The sequence below is a fragment of the Melanaphis sacchari genome, unplaced genomic scaffold, assembly GCF_002803265.2.
Source record: "Melanaphis sacchari strain LSU unplaced genomic scaffold, SCAv2.0 Contig9_pilon_pilon, whole genome shotgun sequence".
Classification (NCBI taxonomy): domain Eukaryota; kingdom Metazoa; phylum Arthropoda; class Insecta; order Hemiptera; family Aphididae; genus Melanaphis; species Melanaphis sacchari.
Genome location: NW_020271711.1, coordinates 275,584 through 294,473, shown reverse-complemented (window position 1 = coordinate 294,473; position 18,890 = coordinate 275,584). Strand labels below are relative to the sequence as shown.

The 18,890-nt window shown below is 26.1% G+C and overlaps 1 protein-coding gene across 1 annotated transcript; it reads right to left on the bottom strand.

The window, feature by feature from the left end:
* Nucleotides 1-224: 224 nt before the first annotated feature.
* Nucleotides 225-12,963, bottom strand: LOC112603237 (tau-tubulin kinase homolog Asator). Its single transcript, XM_025351728.1, has 20 exons — nucleotides 12,293-12,963; nucleotides 8,213-8,340; nucleotides 6,969-7,116; nucleotides 5,855-6,069; nucleotides 5,606-5,776; nucleotides 4,954-5,139; nucleotides 4,331-4,618; nucleotides 4,111-4,264; nucleotides 3,827-4,042; nucleotides 3,544-3,762; nucleotides 3,340-3,461; nucleotides 3,105-3,265; nucleotides 2,885-3,023; nucleotides 2,633-2,804; nucleotides 1,939-2,085; nucleotides 1,533-1,677; nucleotides 1,147-1,254; nucleotides 811-1,068; nucleotides 346-525; nucleotides 225-273 (listed from the first exon to the last, which is right to left on the bottom strand). Exons 2-20 carry the CDS (start codon nucleotides 8,267-8,269, stop codon nucleotides 225-227), a joined length of 3,135 nt encoding a protein of 1,044 aa, XP_025207513.1. The 5' UTR covers nucleotides 8,270-8,340; nucleotides 12,293-12,963.
* Between the last annotated feature and the right edge of the window lie 5,927 nt (nucleotides 12,964-18,890).

Here is an 18,890-nt window from a genome sequence, read left to right as displayed (position 1 = left end):
CAATTGGCATCTCTTAAATAATAATAATAATAATAATAATTTAAAAAAAAACATAATATTAAATAATTACGTCAAAATAAATAAAATACAATATACGATTCATAAATACATTTTATGCGAGATTAAAAGTTTACACTAATTATTCAAATACACTGAAAATATTACATATATTTTCAATAAAAATGAATATAATAATATAATCTATTAATTTATGATATACTATTTTAATCCCTTGCAAGCTCAGTTGGTTTAAAAATTTGGTACCGACGACATCTGTAAGAATAATTAATATTTTAATGCATACCTACATTACAAAAAAATAAGGAAATAAATTATTTGACGTACCTAGCATTATTTTCGACAAGAGTTTGGACATCCGACGAATACATACTTGGTGGAGGTATCAAGGTAGGAGATGATAAAATATCAGACTCATAATTTCGTTCAAGACTTCTACTTGATGACCCAGATACAGGTCTGTAATTTGAAAATAATCCAGTATTGTCATCTTGACTACCAGAAAATCTACAGAAATATAAAATAATAGAATTAGTCATTTATTGTTTAACATTTAAATATTATGAACTAAAACAAATAAATAATAATAAAATGGCTAGCATATAATATAGTATAATAAAATAAACATTAATAAAATTTAAAATACAAAAATAAAAATAATTCAAAGATAAGTAATTTTTTCAAAATTATTAAAAAAGTACATTTTAACAAATTTAAAAAGTATTTAATTGTTATATTATAAAGTAAAAAAATTAAAAATAATTCTTTACTCAATGATTATTTAAAATTTACCTAGATCTATAATAAGATTCCCTTGACTTTCGCATTTGAGGCCTTTGAAATCGTAAATTTAATTGAGAAGGGTCAGTTACATATTTATCTTGAAGTTGTCGCCGCCTTCTAAGACCAGGAGTATATTGATCATCAATTTCTTCAGAAGTCGGTGGTTTACTACGCACTTCGGTAGATAAATTTTGGCCACGACACTTTAAAAGTGCTTCAGATAATTGTTTTCCACTATTACTGGTCGCACTTGATTTTGATTCATCACTAAAAAAAATAAATAATTTTTCAGTTAAAAAATTAGTTATGTATATTGAACATAAGTTAAAAAAAAAAATTGTATACCTGAACATTGCCAAATTTATTTCATTTGATTCTGATAATTTTTGGTTGACGGGTAGTGGAATTTTACTGTTTTTGCTAAGAATTATGGGTTGAGGTGGTTTTTTACTTCTAGAATGACATATTTAAGGTTGAGTTTTATAAATATTTCATCAGTTAACTAAGATATATCAAAAGTATTTGAATTTTTAATTACTTTTATAAATAATAAGTAGTATGAGTACAAAATAAAATGAATTGTAAAAAAAATAAGAATTAATTGATAAAGTAAAATAAAAAATTAAACGAATATAAGTATTTGTAAACATTAATATTAAATTAATATTAAAACATAACTACTCAGTTAACCCAATATTTGCAGGTTTTTTTTAAAATTAATTTTTATATACCTGCTATGATCTGAGATTTTGTTATTTTGATCGGAAGAGGAAAAAGATTTTATACTAATGTTAGATAATTCGTTTTCATCAAAATGTTTCCCATTTATGTTCATAATATCGCTACTATTTCTGTTTCTAGCCCATTTTCGGTGAGCTGTAAACAAACAAAAGTTTAATTTTTTTAGTTTTGTATAGTTGTTGCATAAGCTTCTACTAAATTTAAACTAAAATACAGTTAATTATGGCATAAAAACAATTTTAATGTCCAAACATATTATGGTGTTAAATTTATTAGACAAAACTCATTTCATAACAATATTAATAAAACATTAGAATATGATAAAATACAACATATTAAAATCAAATATAAATTGTTATAAGTATTTGTTATTGACTTTCAATTGTTAGAACGGACCTTCGTCATCTTTCTCGGTAAACACAATTGGTTTTGAGCTTGTTGTGTCACAGTAATTATCATTATCATTCAGATGCCGATCAACGACTCTTATTTCCAATTTTCCAGATACTGTTTCCATTGGGCAATTTTCAGATACATCATTCCCTATGTATGCCGTAATTTATACACATGATTTTAAATTGACCGAAGGATGTATTATAAAAATAAAATTATATTTTTATGCCAAAAGAAATGTCCTTTACATAACAACATTGGTATTCCAAATATCATGTAGGAATTCTATAAATTAGAAATACTAAAATAGTTTGTATACTTTAGAAAGTAAAAGAAATCAAAAGAAATTATTAACATGATACTAAAAAATGATTTGGTAAATAATACTTCATAAAAATAAACTACCTACCATTTAACAAAGAAAAACATTTAATTTTAATTAATTTTTGTCATGATTCTTATTAAAATAAGTTAAAGAAAATTTTGAAAAATAGTAGAAATTTATATTCCATTATTAAACCTAATAAGTAAATTAAAAGTAAAATATTAAAATATATTTCATTTATAACTACTAAAAATAAATATTTATACACTAATAATAGAAATTTAAAATGTTGATATTTATTTTTGATTAAAAAAAAGAATTTTTTTAAACTGAACATTTCCTAAATTTGGGAAGAACATTTATGACACTCACCATTTTTTAGTGATTCATCGGCAAATAATTTTCCCGATAATTCATCACCATCATTGGAAGATCTGGTTGTGTTAGTGGTAACTTGAAGAGAAGGAACTTTTAATTTCATTTTTGTTTGTTGTATGAATTGAGTTTGAAATTCTTTTTTAGGAATAATGCTCAAACTAATATTCTATAAACCACAAACAAATACAAACTTTATTTTTTGCCACTATAACATCAAGCTTGGCACATGCTACTGAGTAAACTTACAGCTAGACTAATAGATCTTTGTAATTTCTTTGTAATACTTTTTTCAGAGTTCCTTACAGCTATATTTCTACTTGTATCAAGTTCATACACAATATCATCAAAGACAGCTTCTTGTAACCAGGGTGGTTCAAGGTTTGTTCTAGTTAAAGACATATATTTTAATAAAAAAAAAAAAATTAAAAGTTGAGACGGTTTAAAATTTGTTTTTATGTAAACTTACCTTATTTTTGCAGCAATTTGTATTTCACTCCAAGCTCGTGATAAGACTGAATTATTTATTAGATTATCAGTACATTTTGAAAAACATTGTGCATTACCAGATATTTTATCTGGTGTCTTACAATTGTTAGGGTATTGAGAACAAATATTATCTTTTCCACTCTGTATATAAATACAATTTAAAAATTATTAATTAACTAGAAAAAAATGTTACATTACTAGGTGAAAATACATACCAAAGAGACACCATGTAAACTTAATCTATGTTCAGGACTTTGAAGATTTTCTGCTTTCCACTCGTTATCAGTTTCTTCAGAGTCGTCAAATTGCGATTTCCATTGTGACATAAGAGTTAACCCTAAATAAAAATATTTTAAGTTTAATGTGTCATATTGCATAACAATAATTAACATTTAATAATATTGTGAAATGAAAAGTACCTCCTCCACCACGTGTCATTTGTTGCATTGCAGATACGTTATCATCATCAATTACTGCAAATTGAGTATACGTGACATCTCTGGCAGTAGTGGCAGAAGATTTTAAGATTTGCCTATTAGGAGTGGCTTGTCGCCTAGCAAAATGTAAGCTACGCTGTTCTTTTTTTATTTGATTTACAATACTATCTGCTTCAACTAGAGGAGAACTAGCAGTTGTAACTAAAACAAAATTAAAATATAAAATATTGTTATTGTAGTTTTTTTTTTCAAATTAAAATTTTACCTTTATTAGCTTCTTGGGTTGCAATAACTGAAGTGTTCAAATTACCCAGATCTGAATTAGGAACACCTTCAATATTTAATGGTGTTGGTGGGAAACCAGAATCAACCGTACAATTAGTTTGAGAAGAATTACGCTTAGAAGCTTCCAATATTTCTGTTTCTCTTTCCAAACCAGGCATAGAAACAGCTCTTCGCTGAACTACTTTCTTAGGAGAGCCTACAATAAATATAAAAAAAAAAATTATAATTATATAAATAAATTATTTATAAGCAAAAAATTAATACTTTTTGGAATTGGTAAATGATCTAATGGTGTGCTAGATGTAGCATTACAATTTTTATCAGTAGAAATAATTTTATTAGAACCTGAATTATTTGCATCAGATTCAAGTTTTTGGGCACGCCGGTAAATTATATTATTATCACATTGTATTTGCTCCTGTAAAAAAAAAAAAAAATTATAACAGTTATAATTATAATTACTGATTAAATAAAAAATATTTACCTCTGGAGTAATTTTTTTATTGTCTGGTTCTTCCTCTTGTCCGTTATCTACAGTAGATGTGACTAGTTGATTGTTAATGTCTGCACCATAGGAGGTACAAGTGATTGGCCTGGAGATAACTGGTGTGGTATTATTTGTAATAACACTAACTGTAACTGCTGGTTGAACAGTTTCAGTAGTTTTCTCCCAATCGAATTGATCACATTCTTTAACACCACGCCTTTTCATACATCGTTCAAAAAGACCCGTTAACATATTATAATCTGGTTTGTCTGCATATTCAAGAGACTAATAGAGAAAAAAATGAGTTAAAATGTTATTAATTTTGTATACTTAGTGACAAGGCTTTTATCATTTTTTTTATGAAAGTACATGTTTCAAGGATTTATTTAACTATCAACTGTACATTCGTTCCTAGAATTAGGATTATATTTAGAGTTGTGAAATTAATTCTTATTCATAATATCTTCTAGTTTAATATAGTTCTACAATTCTTTTTATCAATAAAAATTTCAGTAGTTGGAAAATAAATAGCAAACATAGAATTTAGATTTAAAAATTAAATAACATTAAATAAATTACCTTTATTCAATAATTTTTTTTAAATAAATCAAAACTTTTACCTGAATATGCTCAAGAAACTGACGCAGATCTGATGGAAGATGTTTAAGAAGTGAGCGATGATCATAATTTTCTTTCATAACACCAACTTGCTCTTTATCTTTAATCTTCCGCCAAGGTAACTGACCATTTACAAATTCCGCCAACATATAAAATAACGACCAAAGATCATCATGTCTTCCCATTTCCTAAACAAAAAAAAAATAGTGCTAGGAATTTAAAATTATAATTTTTTTAAGTAAAATATTTGGATATTTTTATATACATTTTCTATAAACAAAACAAAAAAAAAAAATAATTATTTTTATTATAAGGTTATGAATATTATTATTATGGTTCATTGAACACTGATGGTATTTTCAGTATATCTGGTTTTTAGTATACTAAAAAATTTGCATACTATGAAAATTATTTTTTAATGCATCCCTGCCATCAATATCGGTTTGAATATAATGGGATATTACATGGGAATTCGTGAAATTTTCACATCTTTTTGCTGGACAAAATAAGCATATTTTTTGGTATACTAAAAACCAAATATACTGAAAATACCTCCAGTATTGGATTAAGCAGTGTATATTGCATACATTATTTTAACAAATATTTTGTTTTATGAATGTAATTTTGTAATTTACTTTAATAGGTACAACTTACTTTATTTTTATGGGCATTCAATGAAGCATATCTTACGGTACCACGAAAACCAGCTGCAGTTCTAGGAGTTCGTACTTCCCCATTAGCTGTTGTGAATTGTCTAGCAAGACCATAATCCAACATGTAAACACAACGGGAATTTTGATAAAGTCTTCCAATAGCAAAATTTGACTAAATAAATGAAAAAAAAAATCAAACAATAATTAAATTAAAAAAATAATCTTTTAATAGTTTTTAAAGTAATCTTACAGGTTTTATATCTCTGTGTAAAAATCCAACTTCATGAATACTTTCTATGGCTTTTAAAATCTGTACACCTAATCTTAAAGTAGTAGATAATGAAAAAGCACCTCTTGGCTGTGCTCTTCTCAGCTCTGCTAAATTTTTTCCTTGTAACTGCATTACCACATAATTAAATCGTTCATTTCTTCCACAGCCAATAAAACGACATACGTGCTCTTTACCTAAATCATGACATTTTCATTAATAAAATGAAATAGATAATCTTTCTTACAATAACATAAATTTTTTTTTCAATTACTACTTTCTAACAAAATTGAAAAACAGGTTTTGCTACTATTTAACTCAATTAAAATAATTGAAAATATATATATTTCTAAATATATTAAGAATGTATTTAGAAAAGTAATATGAGCAAAGTTGAAATCAGTTTAAGCAAAAAAATATTAATCTATCATTTTTAAAAGGGTTCTTTATAAATCATTAATTCATTAAAACTCATTAAATTACAAATAACTCATAATATTATTTATTTGATATTTGATCATATTTTTCAGCTATAAATAGTATAAATTCTAAGACTTAAAATTGTTTTTAATATTTCTACATTTTACAATTTTTACTAAATATTTTTTTTTTATTCATATCTTTTAAAAATAAAGAATTTTTTACCTATTTTGTAACTTTTATTGCACATGAATATATAATAGTGTATATTTAGTTTTTTATGGTGTTATAAGTCTCTAACTCTAACCCTTGTTATTATATAATCTAAAAGACCCCCTACAATTATTGTTGTTAGCTGCTACTACAAAGGTAATTATAAAAACATTATCACAATCAAAATAACATACAAACATATGAGTATAATTATTACAATATAATTTTTTTATTTATTTAAAAAATATATATATATATTGTATATATAGCAAATTTGATAGTTACAAATAAGCGTTGGTCGATATTAACTGATACATTAGATGATAAAATCATTTTTTTTTTCATTCATAAAATGTATGAACAATTGATATATAAATATTCACTATTACTTATAAAACTTATTTGCCTGCAGATGTATGATAATCTTTTTATTATAAGTATAAATAAATAAGTTTTTATTTACCTTGTAACTTTTTTAACACAGCTACTTCCATTTTTAAGACTTGTTTAGGTTGACGAGCCGATTCTACTTTCAAAGCTATAAGTTCTTTTGTGATAAGATCTTGACCTTCATATATTTCTCCAAATCCACCACCGCCAATTTTTCTGGCCTAAAAATGTGTAGTTTATAGTATAATAATTGGAATCAATAAAGCTTAAAAATGTATACAATGATAATTTTATTTAAAAAGTAGTTAAACTTCAACAAAAAAATATTTTATTAAAAGTACTTAATATAATTTAGGACACTGTAAACTAAAGATTGTTAATTGTTAAATTTCTTATAGATAAAGTATTTTATACAACATTGATATAAGTAATTATTCATTATGGTACTTGATTATCGCGAGAATTATTTAAGAAGATAAATATTTTAAAAATAAATGATGAAATGATACATAAATTATTATAAAATAAGAATTGTTGACACAAACAGACTATTATACTATCTTCATATAAATGTTTTCTATAATGAAGGAGAAACTATAACAATAATTTGGACTTTGTCCAAAATTGAAATACGTCAGTATTGCTTAAATATTTAAATAGTAAAATTTTATCAACAATTCTACATAATTCTAAGATTTTTTTAACAATATTCATATTTTTAATTTATTACTTTAATTAATGTTTTATAAGTATATTAAATACATATATATATAAATATATATAAATTTTAAATATAGTTTAGTTTAATACTTTTATTATTTTTAGATTTTATTGCAGTAATAATCATTTTGATATATAATTATAAAATGCATTAGGTATACTGTAATAAACGTAAATAATTTGGTTAATCACAAATTTAAAACAAAACCATTTATTTGAAAGACAATTAATTTAGAAAATTAATCAAGTTATTAAAAATATCAATTATGTATATTAATATACATAACTGTTTTTTTTTCATATTTAATTCTTTATGAAAAAATAAAAAAAAATTTCCATACACATTATATACATAAATAAATATTTATTATGGTAAAATTAATCATTGTACATTAGTTTATTATATTAGTTTATTAAATTTTAAGTTTGTTTTGTGTAACTGTGTTAAAATAAATTTCTAGTTTGAATTATATATATAAAAAAAAAATGATACCAACAATATTTAGAATAAAAAACCATAGAGAAGTGTTGACAAGATGGACAATGAAAATTATAAATAGAGACAGAAGATAAGTGGGAGACAAAATGTTTACTTACAACTTTCCACCTTTCTTTTACTATATGTCCTGGTTGTAACAGATCTTCTGAAGACATCTTTACTTATATATACTCAAGTTACACTATGATTTGTTATTTGCTGTTTTACCAATGATATTTGGTCATTACTGAAAGAGACAAAAATATAATAATTACACAAGGTTAAAAAAAAATGGTATCAAGTTACATTTGTTTAAAAATACAAATGATTTGTACATGATTCCATAAATAATGTAACAAAATATACAATTGATGAAAATTCAAATTGACTTTATGGATAATATATCAAATTTTCAACTTTTAAACATTATTTATATTTTTATTTAAAATAGTATGCACCATTAAATGTTGATCTTAAAATTAATTTATCAAATAAAATAAGTAATACATTTTTAAAAATATTCTAAAGCTTTAAATTATATTGCTCGTAATTTATACAAATATAATAACTCTAAACATTCTTTTTCCTTCCAATTACAATATTTAAGACTTTTTATTCTCAGATATTGTCAACAATTTTAATTTAATTAATTTAATATTATTATAAATTCATTAATAAAACATTATTAATTATGTACATAAATGTCCACAACTAAAAAAAAAAAAGTACTAAGCATTTATGTATAATAACAAAAAACTTTGTATTATTTATTTATTTGTCTAAAACATGAGATAATGTATGGTTTTAAGTCTTCAGTTAATTAGAAGGATATCAAATAATCAATTTTAAATTTATTATAGTTATATAGGTACCTAAAAACTTGAAACTCCAAAACGAGGAAGATAAATTATTGTTTATTATATTATATTACCTTTTTATTATGGCACAATATTAGAATAAAAGAAAATATAATTAATGAAGAATGAAATAGTTCAATCTTTAATTATTAATGTGTACATAGATATAAAAAATAACAGAAGTAAAAAATGTGTATAAATGTGTAAGGTTATTTACACTATTATATTATGTTAATATAATGTTAAATATTAATATTTAGTATACTCACAAGTACTCTATAAGAATAACCTCTTCAAAAATAAGAATGAAGAAAATAATTAGATGTACAAAACATATTCATGCAGAGATATTTATATGTTAATTTAGTAGTTAATTTATAATTGATAATTAATGTGTTATTGTAATTTGTAACATATTGCATTTGTTTGTTAATCACATTATCAGATTATAAATCAATAAGAGTGACAAAAATAATAATAACGTACATATAATTATTTATTACATAATAGTAGGTAATTTAAGAATACTGGTATAACTGATATCAACATATATTAATACTAGATTCATCTCACAAATACTTTTATTGCAATGAAATACAAGATGTCTATAATAATACGACAAATAAATACGATATTTGATAACTGTGAAAAGATAAATATTGCAAAAAGTTGTTATTTCTTAAGATTGGTTTCACAAAATTTCTAGGATTTCTATGATATTGAGCTTAAAAAAAATAGGGTAATTTATTAGTATACTATTTGGAGTATAACTATGTTATAAAGAATGTCATAAAAAAAAGAATAAGTACTTATAGAAGTTGATTGGCGACAATGTGGGGTCAATAGGGCAAATGTATTGAATTTTAGTTCAACCAAAAATAAAACCAAATCATTTAAAAATATATACGACACACCTAAAATATAATTAAATGACTGAACAGATTAATGAAGTACTAAACACTTATTTTTAGTATAAATTTTATGTTCAATTCAATAATTTGTTTGTAGACACTCGATAGGTACCTAAAATGTAATATTTATCTTAATTGTCAAAAATAAATCTCTGAAACTAATATGTATTGTCATTAATTACTCAAGTAATTTAATAAAGATCATTTATTTTAATTCACTTAGTATCAACAATTAATTGTTTTTTAAAAATAGTACATAATATGATTTGATAAAAAAAAAAACTAGATACTTGGAGTTAAGATAAATTAAACATTAAAAATATACTAATCTATCATTAATGAATTATTTAAATTAATTATACATAAATATGTTTAATCTCTTTTAATTCCTCATAAAAGATAAATATTATACATATAGGTTTATAATTTAAAACTATAATAATAATATAGAATTTGAAAGAAAAGTTGTTTTGTAATTTTGATAGGTTGACCATAAAATTAATTTTAAATATAATTTGTTTAATATTAAGGAAATTGATCTCATGACAATTTCAAATTATTACTTGGAATAACATTATTTTTGAAGTTATACACTAAATAATAATGATAATTTAATATTTATTTACAGCAAAATGTATTAAATATCAATTATATATTATACAGGTTCAAAAGTAAAATAAATATTTTTTTTTTTTTATAAAATCACATAAATAAAAAAAAATTTTTCTTTATTTATTATATACATATAACTTAAATCAAAAAAAGTGTAACTACCTATTATTTAGATGTTTAATCCCAACATTTATTATTTTTGTAGATTCTTAGGATATATGGTTTGATTTACTTGTACAAGACCTACCACTATTGACGTAATACATTTGTTATTTAATACATATACCACAAAATTATTAAATTGGAGTAGCAGTCAATGTCTAAAAAAATATCATTGTGAACAACAAGTATTGTGACTCAGCCTTATTCTAGATTAAAAAATATTATATAACTATATGTGTTGGCAAGGCTGGGCAAATTAACGATTTTTTTTTTAAACTCGTTAAGTTATTTTAAAATAATAAAGTTAAATTAAAAGTTATTCACACTTTTATCATTAACTCGTCCTGTTAAATGTTAATTTGAAAAATAAATAACTTAATTTAGTTTAAAATTAAAAATTTTTAATTTGCAAAAATAAAAAATCCCAGACACAATATTGTTTATTAGATAGTTTTTTTTACGCTTAAGAAAATTACTAGGAAATTTAAAAATGATACATCAAAGTATCAACTAGCTATCAAAAAAACCTATTTTTTTAATATAAATTCTAAAATCTCATTCAAAAATTTGTATTAACTTTTTGGGCGAAAATTAACTTAATTTAGATGCTTTTGAATAAAACTAACTTGAAGTTAACATAAAAAGTAACTTATTAAGCTATAAGTTGATTTGAAAAAAATTATTGAGTTAATCAACTTAATTAAAATTAACATAATGTTTTAATTTAATTTTAACTTATGATTAGTTAATGCTCAGCCTTGTGTATTAGTATGGAAATTTAGGAAAGATAAACCATTAATAACGTAAGTATAGATATTAAACAAATTGGATAGTTGAAAACTAATTTCTACATCAATTGATTGCTATCTTTTAGTCTGGTCGAATACAATTAAACGTAACCAAAATATTTAAATTTTTTTTTTTTAAGTACCTAAAAACCTAATACAAGACTTTGCCTTAACAAAGCCACAATCTATAAAAATAAATATATTATATGAGTATAAAAAATCAGGCTAAATAGATAAATCATTAATTGCTTAAAAAAACTAAGTAAATAAAAGTTTTTAACCTTTAAGAATGATTAAAGCATTGCAGTACTAAATTCATAAGAGCAATTGTGAACATAGATTATTGTTAATTAGGTACATATTAAATACTATACATACCTAGTCATATTTAATTAAAATCTTCCCGAGAAATACCATTTTATATCATAAATCTACGTGATTCCGTGAGCAAATATAACAGCCGTTTGTTTACTGACTACGCAGTAACAAACAGCAACCTTTTGGAACTTAAGCCAGTGAAACAGGGTATGCTCGGTACTCGGGAATGGGTTGGAATGCAGCAAGCTACCACCTAAAGATTCCACTACCACACTACTAATAAATCGAAATATCCAACTACTCTGCACAAAATTCACCAGCGGTGTGCACACGACCCAGTCGAACTATTCTGTAATCAAAATCGTGTAATATTATAGATCGGACTATGGTCGTCGTAGTGCAACACCGAACGGCGGAATGATCGTTGTTGGGCATATATAAATCATAAATCAAAAATCGGAGTGTCCCGACTGCAGGCAGAGGGCGGGTGACGGAGGCAGATCGGGGCGGGTTTAGTAAATAATTTTGTCTTATTATATTTTAATACTTACAGCCCAACCGCGGGCAGCTGTTGGTCTGAGGGTCCGGTAGTCGCGGAGACACGCTCAGTGAGACGGCCGTTGGGCAGTCACGACCGACGTATGACCGACGTCGCTGGTAATAATGACAACAGTGACGGTATCGAGACGGCTGCGTAACGTCGTCGCCGACGTAACAGCAGTCATGATAAGACGCGGAAAAGATACGGCGGCGGGCCGGCGGAACGAATATATTATCGATAATTTTCTCACTATTATTATTATTATTATTATGTATGGTAGGGGAGTTGCTAGGAGAGGGCGGAGCAGGTCAGCGGACGGCGATACGCTACGCGACGAAAAACAACGGTCGACAACGACGACCGCGGTTATTGTGGTGTGCGGCGGTACGCTAACCGCCCGGTGTTATTGATCCGACCGTCCGTCCGAATCGTCGCGTCGTTTGTTACTGGCGTTACTGGCGGTTACTGCGTGATCGGAGCGCGCGACGTAACGACGTGCGTCGACGGTCGCGTAGTCGGCACGGCGGCGGCGGCGGCTGTGGCTGCTGTGGCTGGCCGACACGCGCGCGCGCGCGCGGGTGTCGGATTGCACTCGCCGAGCGGATTATGATATTATTATTAAAATCGTTTCGCACGCCGACCGATCACCACCGTACCTGACAGGCAGAACACTGTGTTGGAACGGTGCGAATGATATGGGGAAAAAAAAAAAAAAAAAATAATAAAACAGAAAGCGTAACGCGACGGCCCGTCTGGAAGACGGCAGATGTGACGATCATTGATTGCGATTTTTTTTTTCCACTCTTCCCCATTTTCTCCCGGCTGGACGGGTTATCAGACGTGGATACGCAGGCGCTATCCCTAACCCTTGGGCGCTTGCGCGCCGGATCCACGCGAATAAAATCCGATCAGCTGTTGCCCTAATTTCACTACACCTCATCGACACTAGACGTATTAAACGAGTGTAGTGTTATATATATAGTATTTATAATTATATAACGTAATATTATGAGCGTGGGCGTGTGCGTGGGCCAACAAAGTGGCGGACAGTAAATCGATTGTCCGAAAACCCATTCAACTAAAACTTTTTCTATTCCTTCCGATCGACCAATTAATTATAGACTTAATACACCTACACAATGTCTTATGTCGATTGTCAGTACCGACGCTACTTCATTACATTTTTAATTTTTTTTTTATATTTATTTTTACTAAATTTTTCTATTCATTTACTCGCCTTGTCTGTATTACTTTTTATGTTAAACTGTCTATTGGATAATACGTTTTAATACTGGTAACTATTTGTTGAGCTATTGATGTAAGTCTATTTCATATAACTATATAAGTAAGTAAATAAAATATACCACATCATAATAATCGTTTCGATCGTCCCGGTGGACGACATATAGTGACCCATCTGAAGCACAACTAATGGTGGCAGCCGGAGGGGATGATTTATAGTTTTTAATACAACTCCTACGCGTTATAACGGAAGAGGAACGTTTTACGCCCAACATTAATCAACTTTTTTGAAATTTTTTTATTCCGCTTTTTTATTAATTTTTATTTTATTTTTAATACTGATATGACAATTTAATACTGCTATAGATAGAATAAATATACAACGATAAAATATAGATACACATAAGAAAATCAAGACTCGTTCTCAAACGGTTATATTGTGATCCATTCATTATCCTGCGATAAACACACCACTGCACATACTATTACGATGGACAGCTGGGTTTAGCGTTGCATCGGCTTCGTTATTTTATGATTATAAGGTTTTATAATATCATTGATATCGAATTATATTCAACAGTGTAACTTAAAAATGTTCCGTCATTTAATACTTATATTAACCTAACCCATGGTCATTCGTTTGTTAAGAATTAAAATGTTTTTAACGTAATTTTAACAGATAGATAGTAAGGTATCTATCGAATTGAGTGATTTTATAAAATGTATATTTTGAAAAATTAAAAATTTACCTCTCTCTTTCTCTTTCTCTCTCCCACCAATAATAATAGGAACGCAATCAAACACCCTTGCTATATCACAATATCACGGAATTCGAAAATATGTAGGTATTAAAATATTGTATATTATAATAAAATTTGAGTACATCGTCACATGATGAAAGAAAAAAAATCAAACAAGAGTTTCGATTAAATGCTGCTTATTTTTTATGGTACTCAGGGTTATCTTCTAAATAGGATGTTTATCATTAATAATAGATTATTTTTTTGTATATGAATTTTTTAATGCATATAATATGCACTTAAATTATTAATAATAAGTTGAATGGTTGCATTGTGATAAATGTACATTACATTAACTTGTTTGTCTTATAATATGCGTTGTGTTTAAAATTTCCGCACCCACACGATGTATTGTACGTCTACCTATCATATTTCAAATTTTTAAATCAGAATTATATGATACTTAACTCTGTTTTTATTTTTAATATTAGAGTAATTTGACCTGTCATAAAATATAAAGTTAAAAATATTATTTAAGGACCCGTGTAAAGGTTTTTTGATATTTTAATTTTAAAATAATTTTGAATCTCATGAGGATTTTTAAATTAAAATACATTGCTTTAAATTTAAAGTACGTCGAGTTATAATATTTTTAACCGTATACTTGATTATAGGTCAATTCGACTATAGTATTAAAAAAATAGCAAGAGAAAAGTAGAGAATTCTAAACATAATAAATTATTTTGTCGTACGTTACCTACCTATATGTGTTAGGTCATAGGTGTAGTAAGACAGATATACATATATTTTTTAATAAGCAATTTAAAACTGTACGTGCAAATACCGATTTCAAACTTTTAGTTTTTGTGTCCCCTCCCTACAAATGGATGTAAAGACGCCCCTGGCGCAGTCTCGATATCGTTGGAGCGTTGCGACCATATAGTGCCTTCAGACCGACTACGATCCCACAGGCCATTTGGCATCGCCGCCCGCGGTGAAGGGATGACCGTAGTCTATTAGCCACACAGTTCGTACGTGTGTGTCATTGGCACACGGCACACAAACGACATACAGAGCGAGCGAGAGGTCTCTATGCCGTTTCCCGTTGGTCGGTTGGCGCGCGTGCCGGCAGTATATTATTTCGAGAGAGTGTATAAAAATAATAATATACAAATACGAAACACCGTTTTCGCTCGGACGACCAATGCATATAATAATAATACGCGTGTAAGGAGAATTTTTTTTTCGTCGCTAGCAGTGTTATATATTATAGCGCGGTCATACGCGCACTTATAAATAACCCTACCGGCGGTACCGTTTGTGTACGGTTTATTGCCGTCTCTTTAATATAATTATATTAAATATATATTATATATATAAAAAACGCACTGTTGCCTCTTTGTCGTTGTATTATATCATTGTTGTAATATTATAGTAGGTGTTATGAAGTCAATTACGAATTTGACCGTTTTAAATTGTTGTGTTTGCTACGATTCATAGGTATGTAAGATAGTAAACATACTATATACATATTTGTTGCGAAAATAATCAAAAGCATTTACCTATTATAATATTATTCTATGGCTCTATTATAGTGAGTAGCGACAACAATAATAACGATTGCGTCTCAGCACACATCGATGTACTTACAGACCGCGATACCGTGTGTAATAGGTATAAGTACAATATGTATAGTGATGAGATTAAGTCTCTTTTCCGCTTGACCTGAATGTTATTATGATGAGTTACAAGCAAAGCGTATTTATGGCAGGAGATGAGAAGATATGTCTACCACAGCGGACATTTTTTTTTTTTTTTTGTTATGGGTTTCAGCCTTGTTTGCCATGTACATTCTTGGTAAGGTGATTTACTATTTAGTTACTAAAATAAATTGTGATATGGCCGGTCTTCCTAAAATGATATACGATATATAAACATATGTGAATGTTTTCATATTTTTTGGTGTATCACGTATAAATTATTATAAATCATCTGTAGTATAGCTTAGTATTACTAAAAACAAGATACAATTTATTAATATGCATATTCAATCAATTTTATAATGTACTTATACGTATACGAATAAATAATCCAAAATTCAAGAGAATTGCTTGAAAATAATTTATTTTATACAACTTACACAAAACAATCTTTTATACTTGGCCTATAAATTTCGGTTATCAATCGTAAATCAATGTCCGTTTATGTGATAATACAAAATTATAATAAATTACATTCCAATGCCTAATCTTATTATAATGTAAGTACCTACCTATACATAGAACCAATGAGCTAATGTTCATTAGTACTTAAATAACAAATACTAAATAATATCTACTACTTATAGTTACTATACTATAATTATAGTTAATTATTATTTATACTATACCTATACTTAGTTAACTTACCAGCTATATTCACTGCATGAGATTACTCATCTGAGATCCAATATTTCAGCATAGTTATTGTAATATTCTCTATGAAACTGAAAAATATAAATACTGTATAAATTAATAAATTAGGTAAATATTATTGTTTTTGTATTAACAATATTTATGGTCACGTCGATGCATAATTTGTATTCGTATAATAAGAATTAAGATACTATATTATACTTTATACTATAATATATCTAAACACTAAGCTACCTTATAGTGGCTTTTAGAATGTATGCGTTTTAACTCTCTCTCTCACTCTATATATATATATATAAATTAATAGCGGTATTCTGACATAAAACGAAAAATAAAATCGTAGCCAAATAATTTACATTCCTGCTCAAAACCTTACAATTTTGTCTTGACTCTTAATTCTTATCTGCTAGTGAAGTTAAATTATTTTAATATCTATAAGTAAAGGTATTTTTTTTGTGTCGGTACATATACTGATATATGCAATAAGTAATCGAAAAATACTTTAATTTTCAACTTTAAGAAACTAATTTGTATTTCAATTTCAAACAAGTCTAAATAAAAAATTCCCAGTATTTTTCAAAGTAATCTGGAGAGTCAAATAATAAATTAAGGAAAAACAGGAATTTCATGCAAAACTAGTTTTTGACAAAATCGATTTTGTTTTTTTGTTGTAATATAAAAACAAGTAATCTTAGATACTTGAAATTTTCACAGAATATTCATGTTAGCGTTTCTCACGTATATATATAATTTTTAAAATATTTTAACTTTTTTTTAAACTATGTATAGATATAAGAAATTTTACATTATTTTTTTTTATATAGATACATGTGATAACATTGATTGTTCGTTGGGTAAAAATGTATAAAAATTGAACATAAGATTCTTCACAAGTTTTTCATTTATTAATTAAAAAATATCAACAATTTATTATCAAAATATTTTTTTATAAGTTTTTCAATTTGGAATTTCTACTAAATTCGAAAATCTCAACAGTATTCAAATTATTTTACATTGTTGGAAACTAAAAAAAATTTTTTTTTTAGTTAAGATCTGAAAATTTGATAGTAATTAATTTATAAGTTTTTAAATCTTTATTAAAATGAACATTACGGGAAAGTCAAATTAATATTGAACGTTTGAGTTATAAATTTTTAATCACCCATAAAATAACTATTTATTAAATGTTTTTTTGATATTTTATTGTAACTTAAAAACCAATAGCCGTATAGATAGTTTTCATAAAAATTTGCAAATTTTTATTGCAGTTAAAAAATTTTTTAAACATGTATTTTTATAGCTAAGGCTTGAAAATTTATCATAAAATTCCTAATAAGTAATTTATATTGAAAAAAAATAATCTAAAAAACAAAAATAAAAACATATTTTTTTATATACATTTTAAGTTCAAATTAAAAATAAATTGTATACTAAATCTATGGTTATTATTCTATTGTTATAAATTATTTAAAGACATTATTCATGGAACCATATACCTTTTACATAACAATTATATTTTATATACGCTATGACATTATTAAATACGTATTTTCGACAAAAATTAATTCAACTTCAGTATTATAATTAGTAAAATTAATTAACTTAATAGTAATATCAAAAATATAACATATGAAAATGTATACGTATTACTTAGTGATACTATATAGAGAAATAAACTGTCTCCACTCAGAATCGTTTTTTGTATACAATAGCATATCATTTAAATTTAATTTAATACATCCATCACAGTGACCCACTCGACACCTATTGTACGAGTACAGCAGAGTGGTAACCACTTGACAATCTTTTTTAAATATACATATTTCAACATTTTGCTTCCTATGTGACTAATGGCTATATTTAAAATATCTAAGAGCAAATTTAAACTATTAACCACTACCTTGTGTCAGATTATTACTAACGTTTATTATAACTTAATAAGTATTAACAATAAAAAAAACCTAATAATTATTACAGATACTGTTATTTATAATTTATTATATTAATAAAAAATGAAAATGTAATAGATAGTATATTTTATTATATTATATTTAAAATTTTTTTTTAAATAATAAGTAATAAATAGTCAAATAGATAAGTATACCTATGATATGTTGTCTTGTCTTAAGAATTTATATAATTTACAAATATAAGTCAATTTTGCACGTAGTGCAATTGTGTAATATGAGATATAAACTTAGTAGGTACCTAA